The sequence below is a fragment of the Bison bison genome, unplaced genomic scaffold (genome assembly GCF_000754665.1).
Source record: "Bison bison bison isolate TAMUID 2011002044 unplaced genomic scaffold, Bison_UMD1.0 scf7180017864327, whole genome shotgun sequence".
Classification (NCBI taxonomy): domain Eukaryota; kingdom Metazoa; phylum Chordata; class Mammalia; order Artiodactyla; family Bovidae; genus Bison; species Bison bison.
This window is the reverse complement of record NW_011494899.1, coordinates 1876064-1893999: the sequence shown is the minus strand read 5'-3', so window position 1 is coordinate 1893999 and position 17936 is coordinate 1876064. Positions and strand designations below refer to the sequence as shown.

The following is a 17936-nucleotide window of genomic DNA, read 5'->3' as shown; positions in this document are numbered from 1 at the left end:
GCTAAATATCTCTGTGATTCTGACACTCCCCTTCGCTTTCTATACTTGGGACCCTGAACCAAGGTTTGTTTTTCTCCTACCCTGCCAAATTACAGTGCTCCGGGAGGAGCCAGGCAGGGTTAACACTCCTTTGGACAGCCTCCAGTTGACTGCAGAAAATGTGGAGTGGATAAAACATGGAAGTATTAGGTCACATGACAAGGTTTCATCTTAATTAAATGGCCCTCTTTGGGATTCGCGAACAGGTTATAGCACTGAAGTTTCTGCTGTCCCAGAGCAAACCAGGTGAAATGTTAATTAAGAGGGAAGGAGATGTTAATTTGCTTCTGCTCTAGATTCAACAAAAGACCAGAGACAGCAGATAACTTAAATATGATAGGCTGGAAATTGAAATTACAAGTAGTAGGACCAATCAGTGGAGAAGGCAATGGCACCCCACTCCAGTACTCTTGCCTGGAAAATCCCATGGACGGAGGAGCCTGGTGGGCACCAGTCCATGGGGTCGCGAAGCGTCAGACATGACTGAGCGACTTCACTTTCACTTTTCACTTTCATGCACTGGAGAAGGAAATGGCAACCCACTCCAGTGTTCTTGCCTGGAGAATCCCAGGGACGGGGGAGCCTGGTGGGCTGCCGTCTATGGGGTCGCACAGAGTTGGACACGACTGAAGCGACTTAGCAGCAGCAGCAGGACCAATCAGAATAGAAATAATGAAAGATACTTGGGACTTTAAAGAATTTTCTCTCTCTCTTCTCTTATACAACTGTAGAAGGAATGTTTAGATTGGTTTTATGACACACTAAAATTTCAAAAAATTTTTTTCTTCTTTTCTTCCTGGCCTGCCCGTTGAGAGGGTTCTGAACAGAATCTATGAGTCTCCTCTCTTTCGGCTGCATGTTTCGTTTGTGGAAACACAAGGGAGCCTCTGTGGCCTTTATGCATTGTGTTTGGTTAATGGGCTGGTTTGACTTGCTTATCGCACAACCTTCCAGTTTGTCTGCAAGCAAACCCAAAATGCCACCTGCTATTAAAGTCTACATAGTAGACTGGAACAGGGTTTAATCTGTGACTGCCCTGGAGTCCAGGACAACTTTTGACACTTAGTGGGGATAATTAGTATTGGAGAAGGAAATGGCAACCCACTCCAGTGTTCTTGCCTGTAGAATCCCAGGGACAGGGGAGCACCAGTCCCCGTGCTCGCTCGGACAAAGAAAACCACGCATATGCAAGTGCTCTCAGAGCTATTTAATCCTCCAGCATAATTGAGTTACAGCTTGTATCTGCGAGGCTGACTTCACATGCTTACACCGTACCCTAACCTGCATCCTTTCACCAATTCTGAACACACAAAAGCAACTGAGCCACCAACCTGTTCTACAAAGTTGAACATGAAGCACAGAGCTGGGAGGGGCGGGATGGCCAGAGTAGGGCTCTGCTGTGTATTGGGTGATCTGGAGGGACCCCTGGGTCCTGGGTCTGGAAAAGTTGGACAGGCTTTGGTATTATCCTGGTCTGCTCACATGCCGCCTGACTGATTCTGACAGTGGCACCGTGTCCCTTCTGCTCCCAGCTGTGGTGGCCCTGCAGAGAGTTCACCTGTGGGGTCCACGCTCACCACAGCCCCTGCTCTGCTTGTTCCCGTGGAGCACAGGTTTTCTTCAGCTTCTTAGCTCATTGATCTCTCTATTGGTTTAATTCTTTTCCTGGGCAAGTGACTTCCTCACATTGATACTCTCAGAAAAAAACAAACCTTTTCTGTACTTTTAACACTTTGTTTGCATTTTGTTGACTTCACAGTTTTCTAGAAGGGCCAGTCTAACACACATCCCGCACACCAACTGTGTGCCGACGGCAGGCGCTGTGCTGTGCCCACGCAGCTTGTTCACGAGCTGCCGGCACCAACGTGCTTTCCCCTCAAGCTCCTTTCATTGCAAATTCAGATGAGAACTTCCAGAAGGTCACTGATGTTCAGGCTCACGGGATTTACTCCTGTGTTTGTTACCGTGGGCGTGAAGGCCTATCACCCTGAAATTCTGGAAAGGTAGAACTAACTGCCCCATCAGCAGGGACTGAACCAGGGGACAGAGGATGAATGGAAGAGAAAGGACATGTAGATTCCAGTGTCCCTCGAAAGCTGATGTGACAATTAAGTCACAGTGCCCTTTTTTAATCAGGCTGTTAGGAGGAAGATCTGGAAGAAGGTATTTTCTGCAGCTGGTGGAGGTGTCCAGCGGGGCTGCATTTTAAACTCTCTATTCACTGTGCTACATGTCAGCACAAACCAAATGGATCTTTGTCCTGGTTCGGCCTCACCAAGTCAGTGGGGACAGGAGATGCTAGCTTTTCTTTGGATCAGAGTTGTGAAACCAAGCAAAAACGAACAAACACAACCTTTCGGAATCTCTCCAGAGTGACTCTTCTGCCCCTTTCATTTTGTTCTTTCTCATTTAGAAATATCACAATTATTAAAGGTAAAATGTGTGGAGGGAACATGTGCTAGTTTACATGAGAAACCAGTCCATTTTGGGGACTGTCACAAAGGACCACGCATGGTCTCTGCATTCACACGCAGACCAGTGGGAGAATTTGTTTCAGTGTTGGTTATACCCTTTGTCTCATGTCCGGGGGTTGTCCGTGCATGGCTATAAAAACAAGGATGCCTAGCCTGAGAAATGAGTGTGCTACTGTACTGGAATATCTAGTGTTTGAATGTTCTGATGTTTTCAGGGACAGGGGACAGCATACAGGAAAGTGGGACAATGTAAGCCATGTCACCACTGTTTATGGGGCCACTGGGTGTGACGCTTCCACCCCAACACCATTCAAGCAGCAGTGTTCCCACACAGCTCAGGGCAGGTCTGACTTCAAGGGGCATTCCAAACACTTAGGTTGACAGAGACACAGGTTCAAGGCCTGATGAGCAGAAGTTCTGGGCCCTCTGGCCTGAAATGAAGTGACTTGTGCCCATGGCCATGTCCTATGCTTTGAGGAACCTTGTCTAGCCTGTCACCACATCGTTGTGTATTTTGGGCTCTGTTTTATTGCCAAGTGAGAATTGGGTGAGACAGTTTGATTTCTTCTTCTGGTCTTACTTCCAGAGTGGGAGAGTGACGACTGCCTCGTGTATTTCCTGTCTTCTTAATCTCCTAAAACACATGGCTCCGTGGTGTTACACCTGCCTGACAAGTTCTCTGCATTCTTTTATTCAGATTGCAGCTCCAGGCCAAGGACGCTTTCATTTTCACCTCCCTCTCTCCTTTCCCTGTGAGCAGTAAGGGGAAGCTGTGTCTCAAGTTGCAAGTGAAAGTGAAAGTCGCTCAGTTGTGTCCAGCTCTTTGCAACCCCATGGACTGCAGTCCATGGAATTCTCCAGGCCAGAATACTGGAGTGGGTAGCCTTTCCCTTCTCCAGGGATTGAACCCAGGGCTCCCGCATTGCAGGTGGATTCTTTACCAACTGAGCTATCAGGGAAGCCCCTCAAGTTGCTAAGTGGGATGTAAGGGGACAGTGTGGCTATGTTCTAATACCCTCAGTGCTTTCTAGAACCAGGAGGCTGGTTCTGACACCAATGATGTTTCTAGCACCAGGTGCTTGGTGATCAGGACACCCCCCCCAACCCTCCCCCTCCCCAGAGGAGTCTGATGCAGGAGAAAGAGCATTGGGAAGAGAGTCAGGGCTACATTTTCCAGCTCTGCAGTTAACTTTTTTAGTCAAATAAGTGTGGCTTAAACAAAGTTAAAGCTAATTTCTTTACTACAGGAATTCCAAACTCCTTTGATATAGGTACTATCAAGCTCAGAAAACAAACCCAAAACAGTATCTCCTAAGCACATTTGACCAGTGAACCCTTTTGTAACTGAGTAACCTACCAATGCCTTGCTGCTCAGTCTGAAGCACTGAGCTAGAAGTTACTGTCATCGCACTTTCTGATCCTGTGTCATCTGTCTGCTCATTGTCTATGGTTCCTTGTGTGTCCCTGAGGGGGAAACAGCATTCCCGGTGGGAATTCAGAGAGACTGAACGGTGGTGTAACACAGAATGGGTGGAGGGGCCTTGATTAGTTGAGGACATCTTCTCCCTCTGGGAACTAGTAGTGATTCCTAAAAGAACCCGGGGTCTGCTCTTCACTGTCCAATTTAGGATAGCATGCTGGGTGGGAGTGGCCTTGCAAAGCCTCCCCGCTGTTTCTGTTGTGTTCTGAAAGGCTCAACGTGTCACATGGTCTGAATGCATTCTGTGGTCCTCAAGACCCACTGGTGGTGGGGGTGATGGGGCCTGGGCCTGCCTGGTCTGCAGGCCCGTCTCTTGAGCTTGGATGGAACTGACATGGGTGGGTGCTAAGTTCCCTTGGCTGGGCTTTTCTCCTTTTGTTTGTAGAACACTGTCAAAAGGTTATTGCCTCCTACATTGCTGAGGTCTGACTTCAGCATCTGCATTTGATGGAAATGGGGGCAAGGGTCAGAGGGGGCCCTTTCCCAAGGCAAGCAAAACACTAACAAGCAATGTGGAACCAGTCACACTGATGTCTCGCTTGGTTAACAAGGCAAGGGAGCAAGCGTCTGGGCAGGAAGGTGGATGTGACACCCATCTGTAAGGCCCATTTTGAGGAATCTGGAGGCTCTCAAATGCCCACCGCTTGGCTGGATGACGCTGGAACGCCACGGCAAAGGGAAATGGGTACACATGAACTCAGTTCCTGGATCAAAGGCATTTGGAAAGGATATTCTCAGGCCCTCCATTCTGTTCCCAGCAGGAACCAAGGCTGAGATGGAGGGTGGGGCAGGAGAGGCCTGACCATGGTTAGTCAGAGAACAGGCTGGCGAAAGACTTCCTCAGGTTGCGGATGGTCTCGGCCTTAGCCTCGTCCTCACTGGGGGTCCCTCGCTGGGAGGTGTCAGATGTGCTGAGGCTGTTAGTCAGGGACTGGGATTTGCTGAAACAGAAAGGCAAAGGAAGTTGGGGGTGACATGGCTGGATTCCCCAGGAAATGAGTCCTGGGGCCTGCCTGGGAGCCGGCTGGATGAACCCCATCACCACAAGGATACTGAGCCCAGCAGCCAGGCATCCCCACACTTGTACCACACACACAATTAACCCCCCAGGTGGCTACTGGGACCCTCCTTTTTTAAAGGTGCAGAAACTGAGGCTCATAGCAAGGAACAGGGAGCATCCAAGGCTCAAATTCTTCCCACAAAAACAGATTGCTCAGACGTCAGGCACAGCTGGAGAGCTGCTCGCCCACTCTCCTGCCTCAGTGCACACGCCCGCCTGGCAAGCTGTAAGGTGCGGTAGCAGCAGGCTAGGCTTGTTCCTCCTATACGTTCCAGCGCCAGTTTGGGGATCAGAGGGTCTGTGTTCCAGACCCTTTCTGCCATCTGTTCCTCCAGCTGTGGGCAAAAAAGTCACTGAGCGGGGCCTCTTTTCCCTCATCTGTGAGACAGAGGGTTGGTCCAGCCCAGCCTCAGGCCTCTTGCAGCTCGGACACCATGGGCTTCAACTCCAGCCCTGCCTGAAGCTCTTATGGCCATCCCGATGCGCTTCGGAGTTCTCACAGTGCCTCCTATCTGAAAGGCAGTGTTTGACTCTTTGTGCCAGCCGAATGCCAGGCGACAGGGCTCCAAACATGAATGAGATTCAGGCCCTGCCCTCAAGGGGCTCACAGTCTAGTGGGGGTGAAAGACAGGAGAGATCCACGCAGGCTCTTATCACCACATTAAGTGACTCAAGTCTTCTTCAGAGCAGGGCTATCTTTTACCCCTTGCTTTTTCCACCCAGGGTGTTATTCAAGACTAGTTCAGAGTAGGTGTTTGCTAAGGCGTTTGGTACCTGTTGACCTGAATTGAACCAAATAATACTTTAGAGCATCAACCAGGAGATTCAAGTGTTGTTAGCTAGATTGCTGGGCTTCCCTGATGGCTCAGATGGTAAAGAATCTGCCTGCAATGCAGGATACTTGAGTTCGCTCCCTGGTCAGGAAGATCCATTGGAGGAGGGCATGGCAACCCACTCCAGTATTCTTGCCTGGAGAATTCCATGGACAGAGGAGGCTGGGGGCTACAGTTCATGGGGTCTCAAAGAGTCAGACGTGACTGAGTAACACACCCACACAGCTAGGCTACTACAAGGTTAGCGCTCAAACCTGGCTCAAGTTCCAGAGCCTTTGTCTGTGCTATGGTTAGCTGGGCTGCATCTTTTGACATGTGAGAGGCAGCCAAAGATATACGTGTATGGAGCCAGCAGCATTCTGAGCACCAAATGTGCAAACACTCATTTTAATTCTTATAATAACCGTGTGGGGTAAATACTATTGCCCTTTTGCATGTGAAGAAGTTTAGGCACAGAGAGGTTAAGTAACTTTTTTCTGAGGTCAGGCAGCTTTTAAGTGGCAGACTTCAAACTGAACCCAAAGGTGGTCTGACTCTAGAGTCTGTGCTGTCAACCTCTATGCCTGCTGCTGGAGGACCACTTGCTAATATTACTAAGCTAAAAATGCTTTTATCCTTTGATCCAACAATACCATTTCAGGTATTTTCTATACAGTTGATCCTGCACATGTAAGAAAAAGCTTGTTTTTAAGGCCATTCACTGCTGCCTTCTTCGTAAGAGAAAACCAAATTTCCATTTACAGTGGATTAGTTAGATAAATTGCAGTATAATTACACAGTGGAATAATTATACAGCTGTGAAAAGGATAAAATGTTAATGACCTGCGTGGAAGAGCTCCAGAATGCATTGCTAAATGTAAAAGCAAGGAGCGAATGGCGTGGATAGTGAACACTGCTGATTGTGTAAATAAGTGGGAGGAGGAAACAGAACATATATTTCCGTATATGCATAAGGGAATACTGGAGGAACATGCTAGAACTAACAAAAGTGCTTACCTTTGGGGAGCAGGGGGCAGGAAAGCATTGGATGAGAATGAGATGGGGTAGGGTTTTCAATAAAAACATCAATATTTTTTAGATCTTTGAACCAGGTGAATATATTACCTCTTCTGAAAACTTATGGTTAGCTTGTTTGGAGTTGAAGGAAAGGAAAAACTTTCCAAAGAAAATACATTTGGGATCTCTCTCTCCGACCTCAAACCAAGAGATGGGCTTGAGAGGAAACAAGAGAGAGAACAGATGTGTGCCCTGGGATGGAAGCTTCCCTCCCATCCCAGTCATCTAGCCTTCACAGGGTGACTTTGCAGGTCCTTGTATTACGAGTCTATTTCCAGGACTTCTCTGGTGTCCAGTGGTTAAGAATCCGTCCTGCAATGCAGGAGACATGGGTTCGATCCCTGGTCAGGGAACTAAGATCCCACATGCCGAGGAGCAACTTAAGCCTATGCGCCATAACTCCTGAGCCTGCGTGACACAACAAAGATCCCGCATGCTGCAACTAAGGCCCGACACAGCCCGATAAATACGGTTTTAAAAAGGAGTCTATTTTCCCACCTTTTTAATCTGGGCTTGACCATGTGACTTGTTTTTATCAAAAGCCTATGATGGGATGAAATGACATCGTGCAGCTTCTAAGGCTGAACCTTGAGAGGCCTCGAAGCTTCTACTTTTGCCGTTTTGGAAAGTAATTCTACCACATAAGGGAGCTGGGTCCAGCCTGCTGGACGATGAGGCCCCAGGAGAGAGAGAGGCTCGGCTGACAGGCGACACCAATATCCAGATGTGTGCAGAAGCCCTCTTGGACTGTCCAGCCGCAGGTAAGTGGCAGATAACTACAGCCCTATGAGCAATCCCAGGAGAGCAGGGTTGCTAGATTTAGTAAGCATACACGACAGCCAGTTAAGTTTGAAATTCAGATTAAAAAAAAACTTTTTGAATATAGGTCTAACCCGTGCAATATTTGGCTTCCCTGGTGGCTCAGACAGTAAAGAATGTGCCTGCAGTGCGGGAGATCTGGGTTTGATCCCTGGGTTGGGAAGATCCCCTGGAGGAGGGCATGGCAACCCACTCCAGTGTTCTTGCCTAGAGAATCCCATGAACAGAGGAGCCTGGCAGGCTACAGTCCATGGGGTAGCAAAGAGTCAGACATGACTGAGCAATTAAGCACATGCAATATTTGAAGGCATACACTCCAAATTATTCATTGTCTGAAATTCAAATCTAATTGGGCATCCTGCATTTTATTTGGTAACTCTCCAGGAGAGACCATCGGGAGATCCTCCCAGCTAAACCAAACTCAGTACAAGTGACTAAATGAAAAAAAACTATGAACAAAGAAAATGGCTGCTTTCTTAAGCCACTAAGTTTCAGGGTGGTTTGTTATGCAGCAAGGAGTACCTGATGCAGGTACACATGGAGGATCACAGTGGGGCCTAACCTATGCTCGGGCCTTGCTAGGTCCTGCCTGCCCACCAGGTTCCATCCTCTAGGCCTCCTTTTGCCCATTCAAAGCTGGGGTGAGGCCTTAGTGGGTCTTGCTCTGAGTCCCCAGCCCTGAGCCGGCCCAGCTCCACCCACACCGCAAGTCCACTCTCAGCCCTTCCCGGGTCCCAAAGCACTTACTTGAGATGGGGATGGGGTGATGCTGGCTTCTTGGCCTCTTCGCCCTGTTGGGAGGCGCTGCGGCCCTGCACAGGAGGCCGGGGCTGCGAGGTAAGGGGTGCGCTCGACTTGGGGGCCTGGTTTGGAGAGCTGCCTCCAGATGCACGGGAGAGCTGGGGAGACCCTGGCGATCTCTGCTGTGGCGATCCAGACTGAGGGCTCAGGGGTTGCTGGCCTTGTGGGGAGAGCCTCTGTTGGGAGGGGCTCCCAGATCTTGGGGGCTGAGGAGACTGAGCTGGGCGAGGGCCCCCTACAGGGAATAAAAAATGATTCCATTCAAATTCTTTTAGGATAAATAAGGCTGTGCAAAGGTGTCACTTTGAGGACGTTCATTACAGGGTTCTTCCTGCCAGTGAAAAACTGAAAACAATACAAACGTGCAACTGTAGGGGAACTGACTGGAGCGTTAAGATACATTCATGTAATGGAATGCGCTATGGTCATCATGTATGATGTGGCAGAACAATATTAAATGCCATGGGATGCTGTTGATAATATATGCTAAATATTAATATAGACTACTAGACAGAAAGCAGCTTATAGAACAGTATTTGTGGGTTAATTACATTTTGACATGTATAAAAATACATGCCTGAGGCAAAGGAAGGAGTCCTTGCCCTGTCCAAGGGAGCAGGCTATGCATGCTAAGTCACTCAGTTGTGTCTGACTCTGCGATCCCATGGACTGTAGCCCGCCAGGCTCCTCTGTCCATGGGATTCCCAGTATCCTGCAAGAATACTGGAGTGGGTTGTCATGCCCTCCTCCAGGCGATCTGACTCAGGGATGGAAACCGCATCTCTTACTTCTCCTTTACTGGAAGGTGGGCTTGTTATTGCTAGCACCCTCCGGGAAGCCAGTGTCACTAAGGGAGCAGGTGTTACTAAGCGTCAGTGGCATTTGCCACATAGCTGCCCACTGTTTCTAGAGCTCCTACTCCGTCACAGGAGCTGGAAATCTGGATTTTATGTAAAAGCTTCTCATTTTTAAATGTTAGTTTGCTTTTTTGTTTTGTTAAACTCACCATAGGTCCAAAAAAATATGTTTTCTAGTTTTATCTTAAATCTCCCCTCTTTCCCCAACACTCTGCCCCTCAAGGCTGATTAGTATCTTAGAAAATCTGGACTCTTATTCATTCATTTATTAACTATTCATTTAGTCCCTATTATACAGATGAGATTCACCAAGAGACTAGTAATTTTCTTTCAGCTTCTTGGCAAAGCAAAAAAAAAAAAATAATAATACTTTTTGTTTGAGCACATAGAAAAAAAATTAACTTATATGTAGATAGTATTTGCTTAGTATTTGCTTTAGCACAGGATCAGTGCTAAAAGATGATGAGGTTCCTTAGAAGAGAACTTCACTTTCACTGAGTTGAAAATGAGTAGTGAGTTCAAAAAACAAGTTAATAATGTGATCTTGTTAATTTGGGAACTCCATGAAAGCATTGTGTTTTAATTAGCCCTGTTATTTTTACTCTAAATGTTAATTCAATGAGTATTTTCTTTAATTATCCTAATTTGTTTTTAATTGATTGTTTTTCAACTCACTAAAAGTATGTTTAGCCTCCTGTCCCTTAAAATAATATCTCTTTATTTATCGAGCGTGTCTCTACTCTGAGCCGTAGAGGAAGCAAGAATACAGTAGCTCTCTGTTTTAGAAGCGCTCTGTGCAAATGTGGCTGAAAAAGTAAGTCCTGGGGTAGAGTGGGAAAGGAGACGGTAGGGCAGAGGCACAGCCAGAGCCTGGCGGGGTGATGAATCAGTCATTTTTGAACATTCTATAAGCAAAGAATTATCGCCTGGCAGGAGGACAGTGGGCTGCGGTGGTCCTAAGTATTCTTAACGATGACGTCATTAAGAACAATGTGTATATTATCATCGTTGTGTTGTTTGTAGTTGTTGTTTAGTCACTAAGTTGTGGTCAACTCTTTGTGACCCTCATGGACTGTAGCCCACCGGGCTCCTCTGTCCATGGGATTTTCCCAGGCAAGAGTACTAGAGTGGGTTGCCATTACCTTCTCCAGGGGATCTTCCTGACCCAGCGATCGAGCTCATGTTTCCTGTATTGACAGTTGGATTCTTTACCACTGAGTCAGCAGGGAAGCTTAGTAAGACACAAATTATTAATAGTGAGTTTTAAAAAATATAAGAGTTTATTCTGGCAGTGTCTCTTTATATCAGCATAACTGCTTTCCTTACAGAAAAATCCAGTAAGAATAAAGTTCTTGGCATCCTTGCTGGCCTCAAAGGTTTTGATAATCCCTTTTGTCTCCTTTTGAGGTCCCTATCCTGTTTCTCCATCTACTTGACATCTCTTTGGACCCAGATTTTCTTTTTTTTGGCACACTGTGTGGCACGTGGGATCTTAGTTCCACTGCACTCCCTGAGGTGGAGTGCAATCCTCTGGATTGCGTAGGAAGTCTCTAATAGTGAGCTTTTAACAGTTAAAGTCCCTGATGGCTCAGGCAGTAAAGAATCTGCCTGCAATGCAAGAGACCTGGGTTTGACTCTTGAGTTAGGGAAGATACCCTGGAGGAGGGAATGGCAACCCCTTCCAGTATTCTTGCCTGGAGAATTCCATGGACAGAGGAACCTGGTGGGTTATAGTCCATGGCGTCCCAAAGAGTCGGACATGACTGATGGTTATTAGCAGTAAATTACTAGCATCTACTAAGCACTACCTCCACAATGGGACACCTTGCTAGTTAGAACTGCTTCTCTTGCATTATCTCACAGGCAGCTCCCCCTTACTAAACAGGCAGATGTCATTTCCTCCTTCATCACTGTGGAAACTGAGCCTCTGAGAAGTGAGGTAGCTTGCCTAAGTCTGCCAGAGGGAGACACTGTAAGTAGATTCAAACGTGTTCATCTGCCTGAAGAAGAACCCAGTGTTCACTGGCACGCAGTTGTGTAAGTCCTGCAATTTCCCTTTTCTTAAACGCTTTCTGCTTTTCCAGGAAGAGAAGCACAGACGAGAAGGATGAATGGGTGTTTTATATAAGACCTGTGGAAGAGGAAGCCCTTTGCTGCCCAAGGCTGATTTTCCCAAGAAGCAATGAATCCATTACTTTGATAAAGGCGCCTGGGAAGGTCCCAGTGTGATAGCAGTGCTTTCTTTCCGATGGGTCTTAAAGCAGGTCCTTAAAAAATCACCGTGAAAATGCCTGGCCTGGCATCTTGGGGTGAAGCTGACCTGAGGCCCTAAGCTGGCACTAGAGCCATGAGGGTGCCTGGAAGGTTCTGACATCGAGAGAGGACATGGGTGACTTTTGCCCCAGGCCTGAGCGTGAGAACACTCGAGCAGCTGGCAGCCCAAGAGAAGGGGTTAGTTACTGCCACAGTCTCCTTTCATCTTGTCATCAACAGTTCATACATTCTCTGATAAATGGTGGCATTTACTTAGTAATACTGGGATATTTTTGAGGAATGATTCGAATTGACAAGGTTCTATGTAATGTTCCATTTTTCTCACTCTTGCTGGTTGGCTCATAAATCTATAATCAGGCACTGCTACCGGCTAGGAAGCAGGCACTTTCTAGAAGATCTGAAAGACCAGACTTGTAAACATGCCATTTTCTTGTGCTTCCTTGCACAAAGCCTCAACAGCTACCTCTGTAAAAAGGAAATACCCCTGTTTTCATTGCTGACACTTTAGGAAGCTGAAAATGAGACCATAAATGGGAAAGTCCCTAGCATAGGGCCTGGCACATATTAGGTACTTAATACATTTACTTTCGGTCTTTCTTCCCTCCTTTCCTGACTTTAAGGGAGTGACAACCTCATGGTCTCATTCATTCTGCACACAGAGCAAGGGAATAAGTCTGGTAATTAAGTATGAACATGGAGTTTTTCAGAGTGCCTTTTTGGAAGTCACATGTGGATCCCTCAGTGCATTTCAGCATCCTTGCCTGGATGGTTTCTCTTGGTGGGTGGCTCGTCGTGGGTCCTACCTTGTGTGGGTGGCCGTGGCTGGGGTTGTCCAAGTGGAGGACCCAGTTGGGCTTGCCCAGGGGATTTTGCTGGTTTAGTCTGAGGAGCCTAAAGCAGAAGAGAAAAGAAGACTGCTGTGGCCACTACAGCCATTCACTTCCTGGGTGGGAGGGCAGGATTTGTAAACATGTTTGTTATTGAGGTGCTCAGTTGTGTAATGGACTGTAGCCCGCCAGGCTCCTCTGTCTATGGGATTCTCCAGGCAAGAATACTGGAGTGGGTTGCCATTTCCTTCTCCATCGTCACTGAGGTAAAACTTACATAATGTGCACAGCACAAATAGTTTCTACACATGGAGACATCTGTGTAATCACCAAGCAGGTCAAGACAGAACATTTCCAGTGGAGAAGGCTGCCCCGTGCCCTCTCCAAGCCAGTGGCCTTCTTGAGAACAAGCATCTTTCTGACATCTGTTATAACAGATTTGTTTTGAGGGGGGAAAAGGGGGATCAGGTTTTGAGACTTGCTTTTCCAGAAAGCTGGAGATCTAGCAAATTCTTTGGAGAATCATCTGGTAACCCATGGTGAGGATCAGGGAAGACAGGAGCTCTGTGTTAGCGTGAAGAGGTTGGAAGATGAGCAAATGGAAGACACAAGAGTCCCTGCTGACCAGTGCCCTGGGAGCACACAAAGGGCATGTGTGTACATGTGGGCATAAGTGCGTGTGCACGCGCACACACACACACACCCTGCTCACCATTCAGGCCTGGGAGGGAGGGCACAGAGGGGACATCTGGTTTTCTATGATAATAATCTCTGCCTGCAGACACTCAAAGCCAAGTTGAGACCACATTTTTCTCTCCAGGGTGGCAGAGAGAAGAAAGGCCCCTCAGAGCCTCCCAAATGTCCCTGTCAGGAGCAGGGGTACAAACTCTCCCCCAAGCCCAGCCCCACCCACACCCCATTTCTTTCTCTCCAGGTCGGTTCCTCCCTGGGTGCATCTCCTCTGGATCAGGGCACCCCCTCCGAGACGGCCAAGCATCTCTCATGACTATACACTCTCTCACCCAAGGCCTCAGGGGCGAGGGCACCGTGCCCCCTGGCATCAGGAGTTGGCTCATTTTGGAGATGACAAGGTCGGCCATCAGCTGCTTGTCCTCTTCCACGTGCTCTCCAATCAGAGGCATTGAGCTGTCCATCACCTGTGGGCGAGAAAGGAGTCCTGAAGGAGGGGAGCTTGGCAGCTGAGCAGCGCATCCCAGGAGGGTGGGCTCAGACCTCAGGACAGAAGTGAACACTAGATGGCAGTGTTCTCCATGCAAATCTCCAGCCCAGCGCCTCGGCTGGAAATGACCCCCGTGGAGACAGCCGATTTCCCGCAGTTCAGTCTAAATCAACTCCCTGGACTCAGTTCAATTCAGTCTGCATTTGCTGGGCCTTAGACATGCGACCAAGGGCGGGGAGCCTTTGCTGACCTTTTCTGCTCTTTTCTTTGGGGAGCCGGTCTCTGCCCCCTCCTTTCCCACCTCGGCCCCTACCCAGGATTGGGGCCAGCTTCCTGAACTTTGGCCCAAGGTCAAGGTTTTCCACAAAGCCGGAAGCAGTGAAGGAAGGGGCTCAATTATGATCAAAAAATGACACGGGTTGCAGTCAACTCAAGATTCGGAGAGAAGAGGGAAGAGGCGAGGCCTGTTCTCTGGAACTCTAGCAGAATAAACTGCAGAGAAATTTCTTCCACAGGGAGAAGGCTGCTTCTCAAAGGAGGCACACTTGTAATTGGAGGGGCCCTGAGAGATCAGGGGCTTCCCAGGTGGTGCTGGTGGTGAAGAACCTGGCTGCCAATGCAGGGGATGTAAGAGATGCGAGTTCGATCCCTGGGTGGGGAAGATCCCCTGGAGGAGGGCATGGCAACCCACTCCAGTATTCTTGCCTGGAGAATCCCATGGACAGAAGAGCCTTGTGGGTTACAGTCCATGGGGTCGCAAAGAGTCAGACACGGCAGAAGTGACTTGGCATGCATGCATGCTGAGTGATCATATTTGTGCATCCACTCTTTTGGCAGATGGAGAAACCAAGGCCCAGAGATGGGAAGGGCTTGCCCAAAGGCATGTAGGCCAGTGATCCAGGTGGTTCCCTAGGCATGGACAGAGGTAGAAGGTCTTGGGTGGGTTGGTGGAGGGTGGGGCCTTGGTGGGCTCTCTGTCTCCTCCCCAGCTATAGGAACCCAGCCTGTTCCCCCAGCTCACCGCCATCTAATTCTCCATCTGGTTTCCCCTTTTCCCAAGCTCTGGACTCAGCAGGTTCTGTCTCCCATCCAGGTCCTTGGGCAGGTAGGCCATTGACTCTGCCCACTCTCTACCTGGCTAGCGCTTCTCATCTGTCAGGAACATCTAGCTGGTCCTTCCTCTGCGACGCCTTCTAGGCACTCCTGCCATCCTTGCTTTGGCTGTCTCACCATCTCCTGTTTGTGTCTCCCCAACCCGACCACCCCTGGCTTGGGGATGGGCCCTGTGTCCAGACAGGTGTGCCCTTGGTAAGTACCTGCTGAATGGAAGGACAAGTCCTGCTCATATCGATAAGGATACTAGTAAGAGCTGTATGGCTTTACTAGGTGCCAGGTGCTGTTCGAAGCACTGGGTGGAGAGCTCACATAAATCTCAGAGTATCTCTTTGAGATAGGTACCGTTACTGCCCTTATCACAATGGGAAAGCTGAGGGTCAAAGAAGTAGCAAGTCCCAGGACAGACTGGGAGCACTCCTTCTACATCTCAACAATCACCGAACAGCTCTGAGTAAGAACTAGGAATGGGAGACCTGGCTTCCAGGCTCTGGTTCTCCTAGGGACTCGTGGTATGATCTTGGTAGCTCACTTCTCATCTGTGGGCCTGTTGTTTTCCTCAACTATAACCTGAGGGGGTTGGGCAGCTGCGAAGACCCTTGCATCTGAGACTTTTAGGAGTGCATTAATCTAAAGCACCTACTATAGTTGTTGCTGTTTAGTAGCTAAGTCATGTCCAATTCTTTGCGACCCCAGGGACTGTAGCCTGCCGGGCTCCTCTGTCCATGGGATTTGCCAAGCAAGAATATTGGAGTGGGTTGCCATTAGGCAATGGCAACCCACTCCAGTACTCTTGCCTGGAAAATCCCATGGATGGAGGGGCCTGGTGGGCTGCAGTCCATGGGGTCGCTAGGAGTCAGACACGACTGAGCGACTTCACTTTCACTTTTCACTTTCATGAATTGGAGAAGGAAATGGCAACCCACTCCAGTGTTCTTGCCTGGAGAACCCCAGGGACGGGGGAGCCTGGTGGGCTGCCATCTATGGGGTCGCACAGAGTTGGACACGACTGAAGCGACTTAGCAGCAGCCGCAGCAGCAGCCATTTCCTTCTGCAGGGGATCTTCCTGATCCAGGGATCATACCCGTGTCTCCTGCATTGCAGGTGGATTCTTTACCACTGAGCCACCAGGGAAGCCCTACTATGGTTGGGAAGCTGAAAAGCAAACTCAAGGATGTGAATGCAGATTGTATTAGCAAACTGAGCTCCCTGTGGGTTGGGCCTGGGTCCTTGGCTTCCTGGATCCCATTGCCCGGCACGTGGACAGTCTCTCAGTCAGTGTGGGCTGAGCTGAGCGATGGCTGTGGCGCCTCAGTGTGCGCAGCTCTGGCCTTTCTCTTCCTGGCCCTGCCTGCCCACTCTTTTTTTGTTCTGGTTTCTGTTTCCTATGTTCGCTACAGTGGAAAACAGCCGCCACAATGAACCTGAGGTCAGAGCACTTTGCGGTCCCCACGGTGGACACAGCTAAAGGAAGTGGACATTCGGGTCTCCCCAGGGAAGCATTTTTCCAGTGAGCAATGTCATTCCCTGGACAAGTCATGGAGGACAAGTTCAAGGGTCTTTCCCCTGAGTATTTCACTGTGAGGATCTTCACAAAACATGTCCCACAAATGTTATGTTCTCACCACAGAGGTGGCTAAGGAAATCAGTATTTTTGGATCCTGTCTTTGTTTTTTAAAATACCTTTTATCTTCCTGGTAAAAAGCTCCCTATCTCCCTTCCCCTACTCTAAACCAAAAAGCAAGGGAAACCACTCTGTAACGTTTCTGAGAGAAAAAGAAAAAGTCTGAAAAGCCATTCTTTCCCTCCCGATACATTTTTGAGAAGTTGTTTTCTTGTTTTTTTAAAGTCCAAACCCACGATTTTCTTTTCAAATGTGGAAGGTCTTTCATACCTGACCCTCTGAATGTCTGGAGGCAGGGAGCCTGGGCCCACGGGTACAAACTTTTGTTTCCTATGAGTGAAAGTTGAGGAAACTCAGAGAGGCAGGAGCTCTCAGGGGCAGAGATAATGCTCAAGTGAGAGAGAAGGAACTAAACTCACAGAAGAGAGGGGGAAGCAGCCCCGGAGTCCTTCATCTGCTGACTGCAGGCCCCTCTCTGAATGGAAGCTCCAGAGCAGAGTCCCTGCTACCCTGCCGTATCCCCATCGCCTGAATGGAGGGCTGGTGCCCAGAGGAGGACCTCAACAGTGAATGAATGAATGGGTGAATGAATGGGTGAATGAATGGGTGAATGGATCAGTGACCACGTGTGTGTTAAAGCTGAGTTCATGTCTGGTGGTCCCATGAGGAGACGCAGAGGCAGGAGGGCCAGGGAGGGATTCCGGAGATGCAGCGCCCTGGGCATGGATCTGAAGCACTCAGGCGTCCTCAGGAAGCTGGGCACCTCATTCCTCCAGGGAGCAGCCTGGGTCTGACTCGGAAGCAAGTGTGCGGGATGGTGGCTCCGCTCCTGGCCCCTACAGTGTCCCCTGAGAAGGGGCTGCTGGGGGGATTTCAGGTATGGTGGCCACTGGACTTGAGGGGAGAGTTTTTTTTTTTGACTGTGCCACATGGCATGTGGGATCTTAGTTCCCTGACCAGGGATCAAACCCACATTCCGTGCATTCAAGCATGGAGTCTTAACCACTGGACTGCAGGAACTCCTGAGAGTTGTTTTCTAGAGTAAGACTGAACTTGCTAATATAGATGGTAACTCATCCCTGGAAGTTACCGGGCCTTCCTTGGGCCAAGAGTGGGCAGAAGGGCTGTGCCCACCCTGGCCTCCCTCCCCTCCACCTCCGAGCTGGTCAGTCTAGGGGCTCAGGGTGGGAGGAATGCCTTCCTGGCATGGCAGGAGGAGACCAGCGGGGCTCCCACCCCTCCGGTCACTGGTCCTGGCTCACTGTGGGTCCTGGGAGTGGTGCAGACACGCTGGGCTGGAGCATTAGCTGGCTCTCGCGGTCATCCCAGCCATGTGCTTCCCATTAACTGCCCACACCCAGGGGAGGGGGCAGCCGCAGGGCGCTCCCTCACGTGTCTTGGCCGTGTGTCAGCACCGCCCCTCTGCTGTGGTGTGAGGAGAAGGCCGCAGAAGGGAAGTACCGGAGGGACTGGTGGGGGTGGTGGTGGTGTGTGAGCAG

At 49.2% G+C, this 17936-nt stretch overlaps 1 protein-coding gene across 3 annotated transcripts in view; it reads right to left on the bottom strand.

The window, feature by feature from the left end:
• Positions 1-3429: 3429 nt before the first annotated feature.
• The window catches only part of SYN3 (synapsin III), a 487071-nt gene continuing 472564 nt past the window's right edge, over positions 3430-17936 (bottom strand). For 2 of the 3 annotated variants that reach the window (XM_010853361.1, XM_010853360.1), the window contains 4 exons: positions 13543-13677; positions 12497-12584; positions 8509-8797; positions 3430-4934 (listed from right to left, as the gene is read on the bottom strand). In XM_010853361.1, the coding sequence (XP_010851663.1) occupies positions 4802-4934; positions 8509-8797; positions 12497-12584; positions 13543-13677 (645 nt within the window). In that variant the 3' untranslated portion in view covers positions 3430-4801. The remainder of the gene's footprint in view (positions 4935-8508; positions 8798-12496; positions 12585-13542; positions 13678-17936) is intronic. The other variant, XM_010853363.1, reaches the window with a different exon arrangement.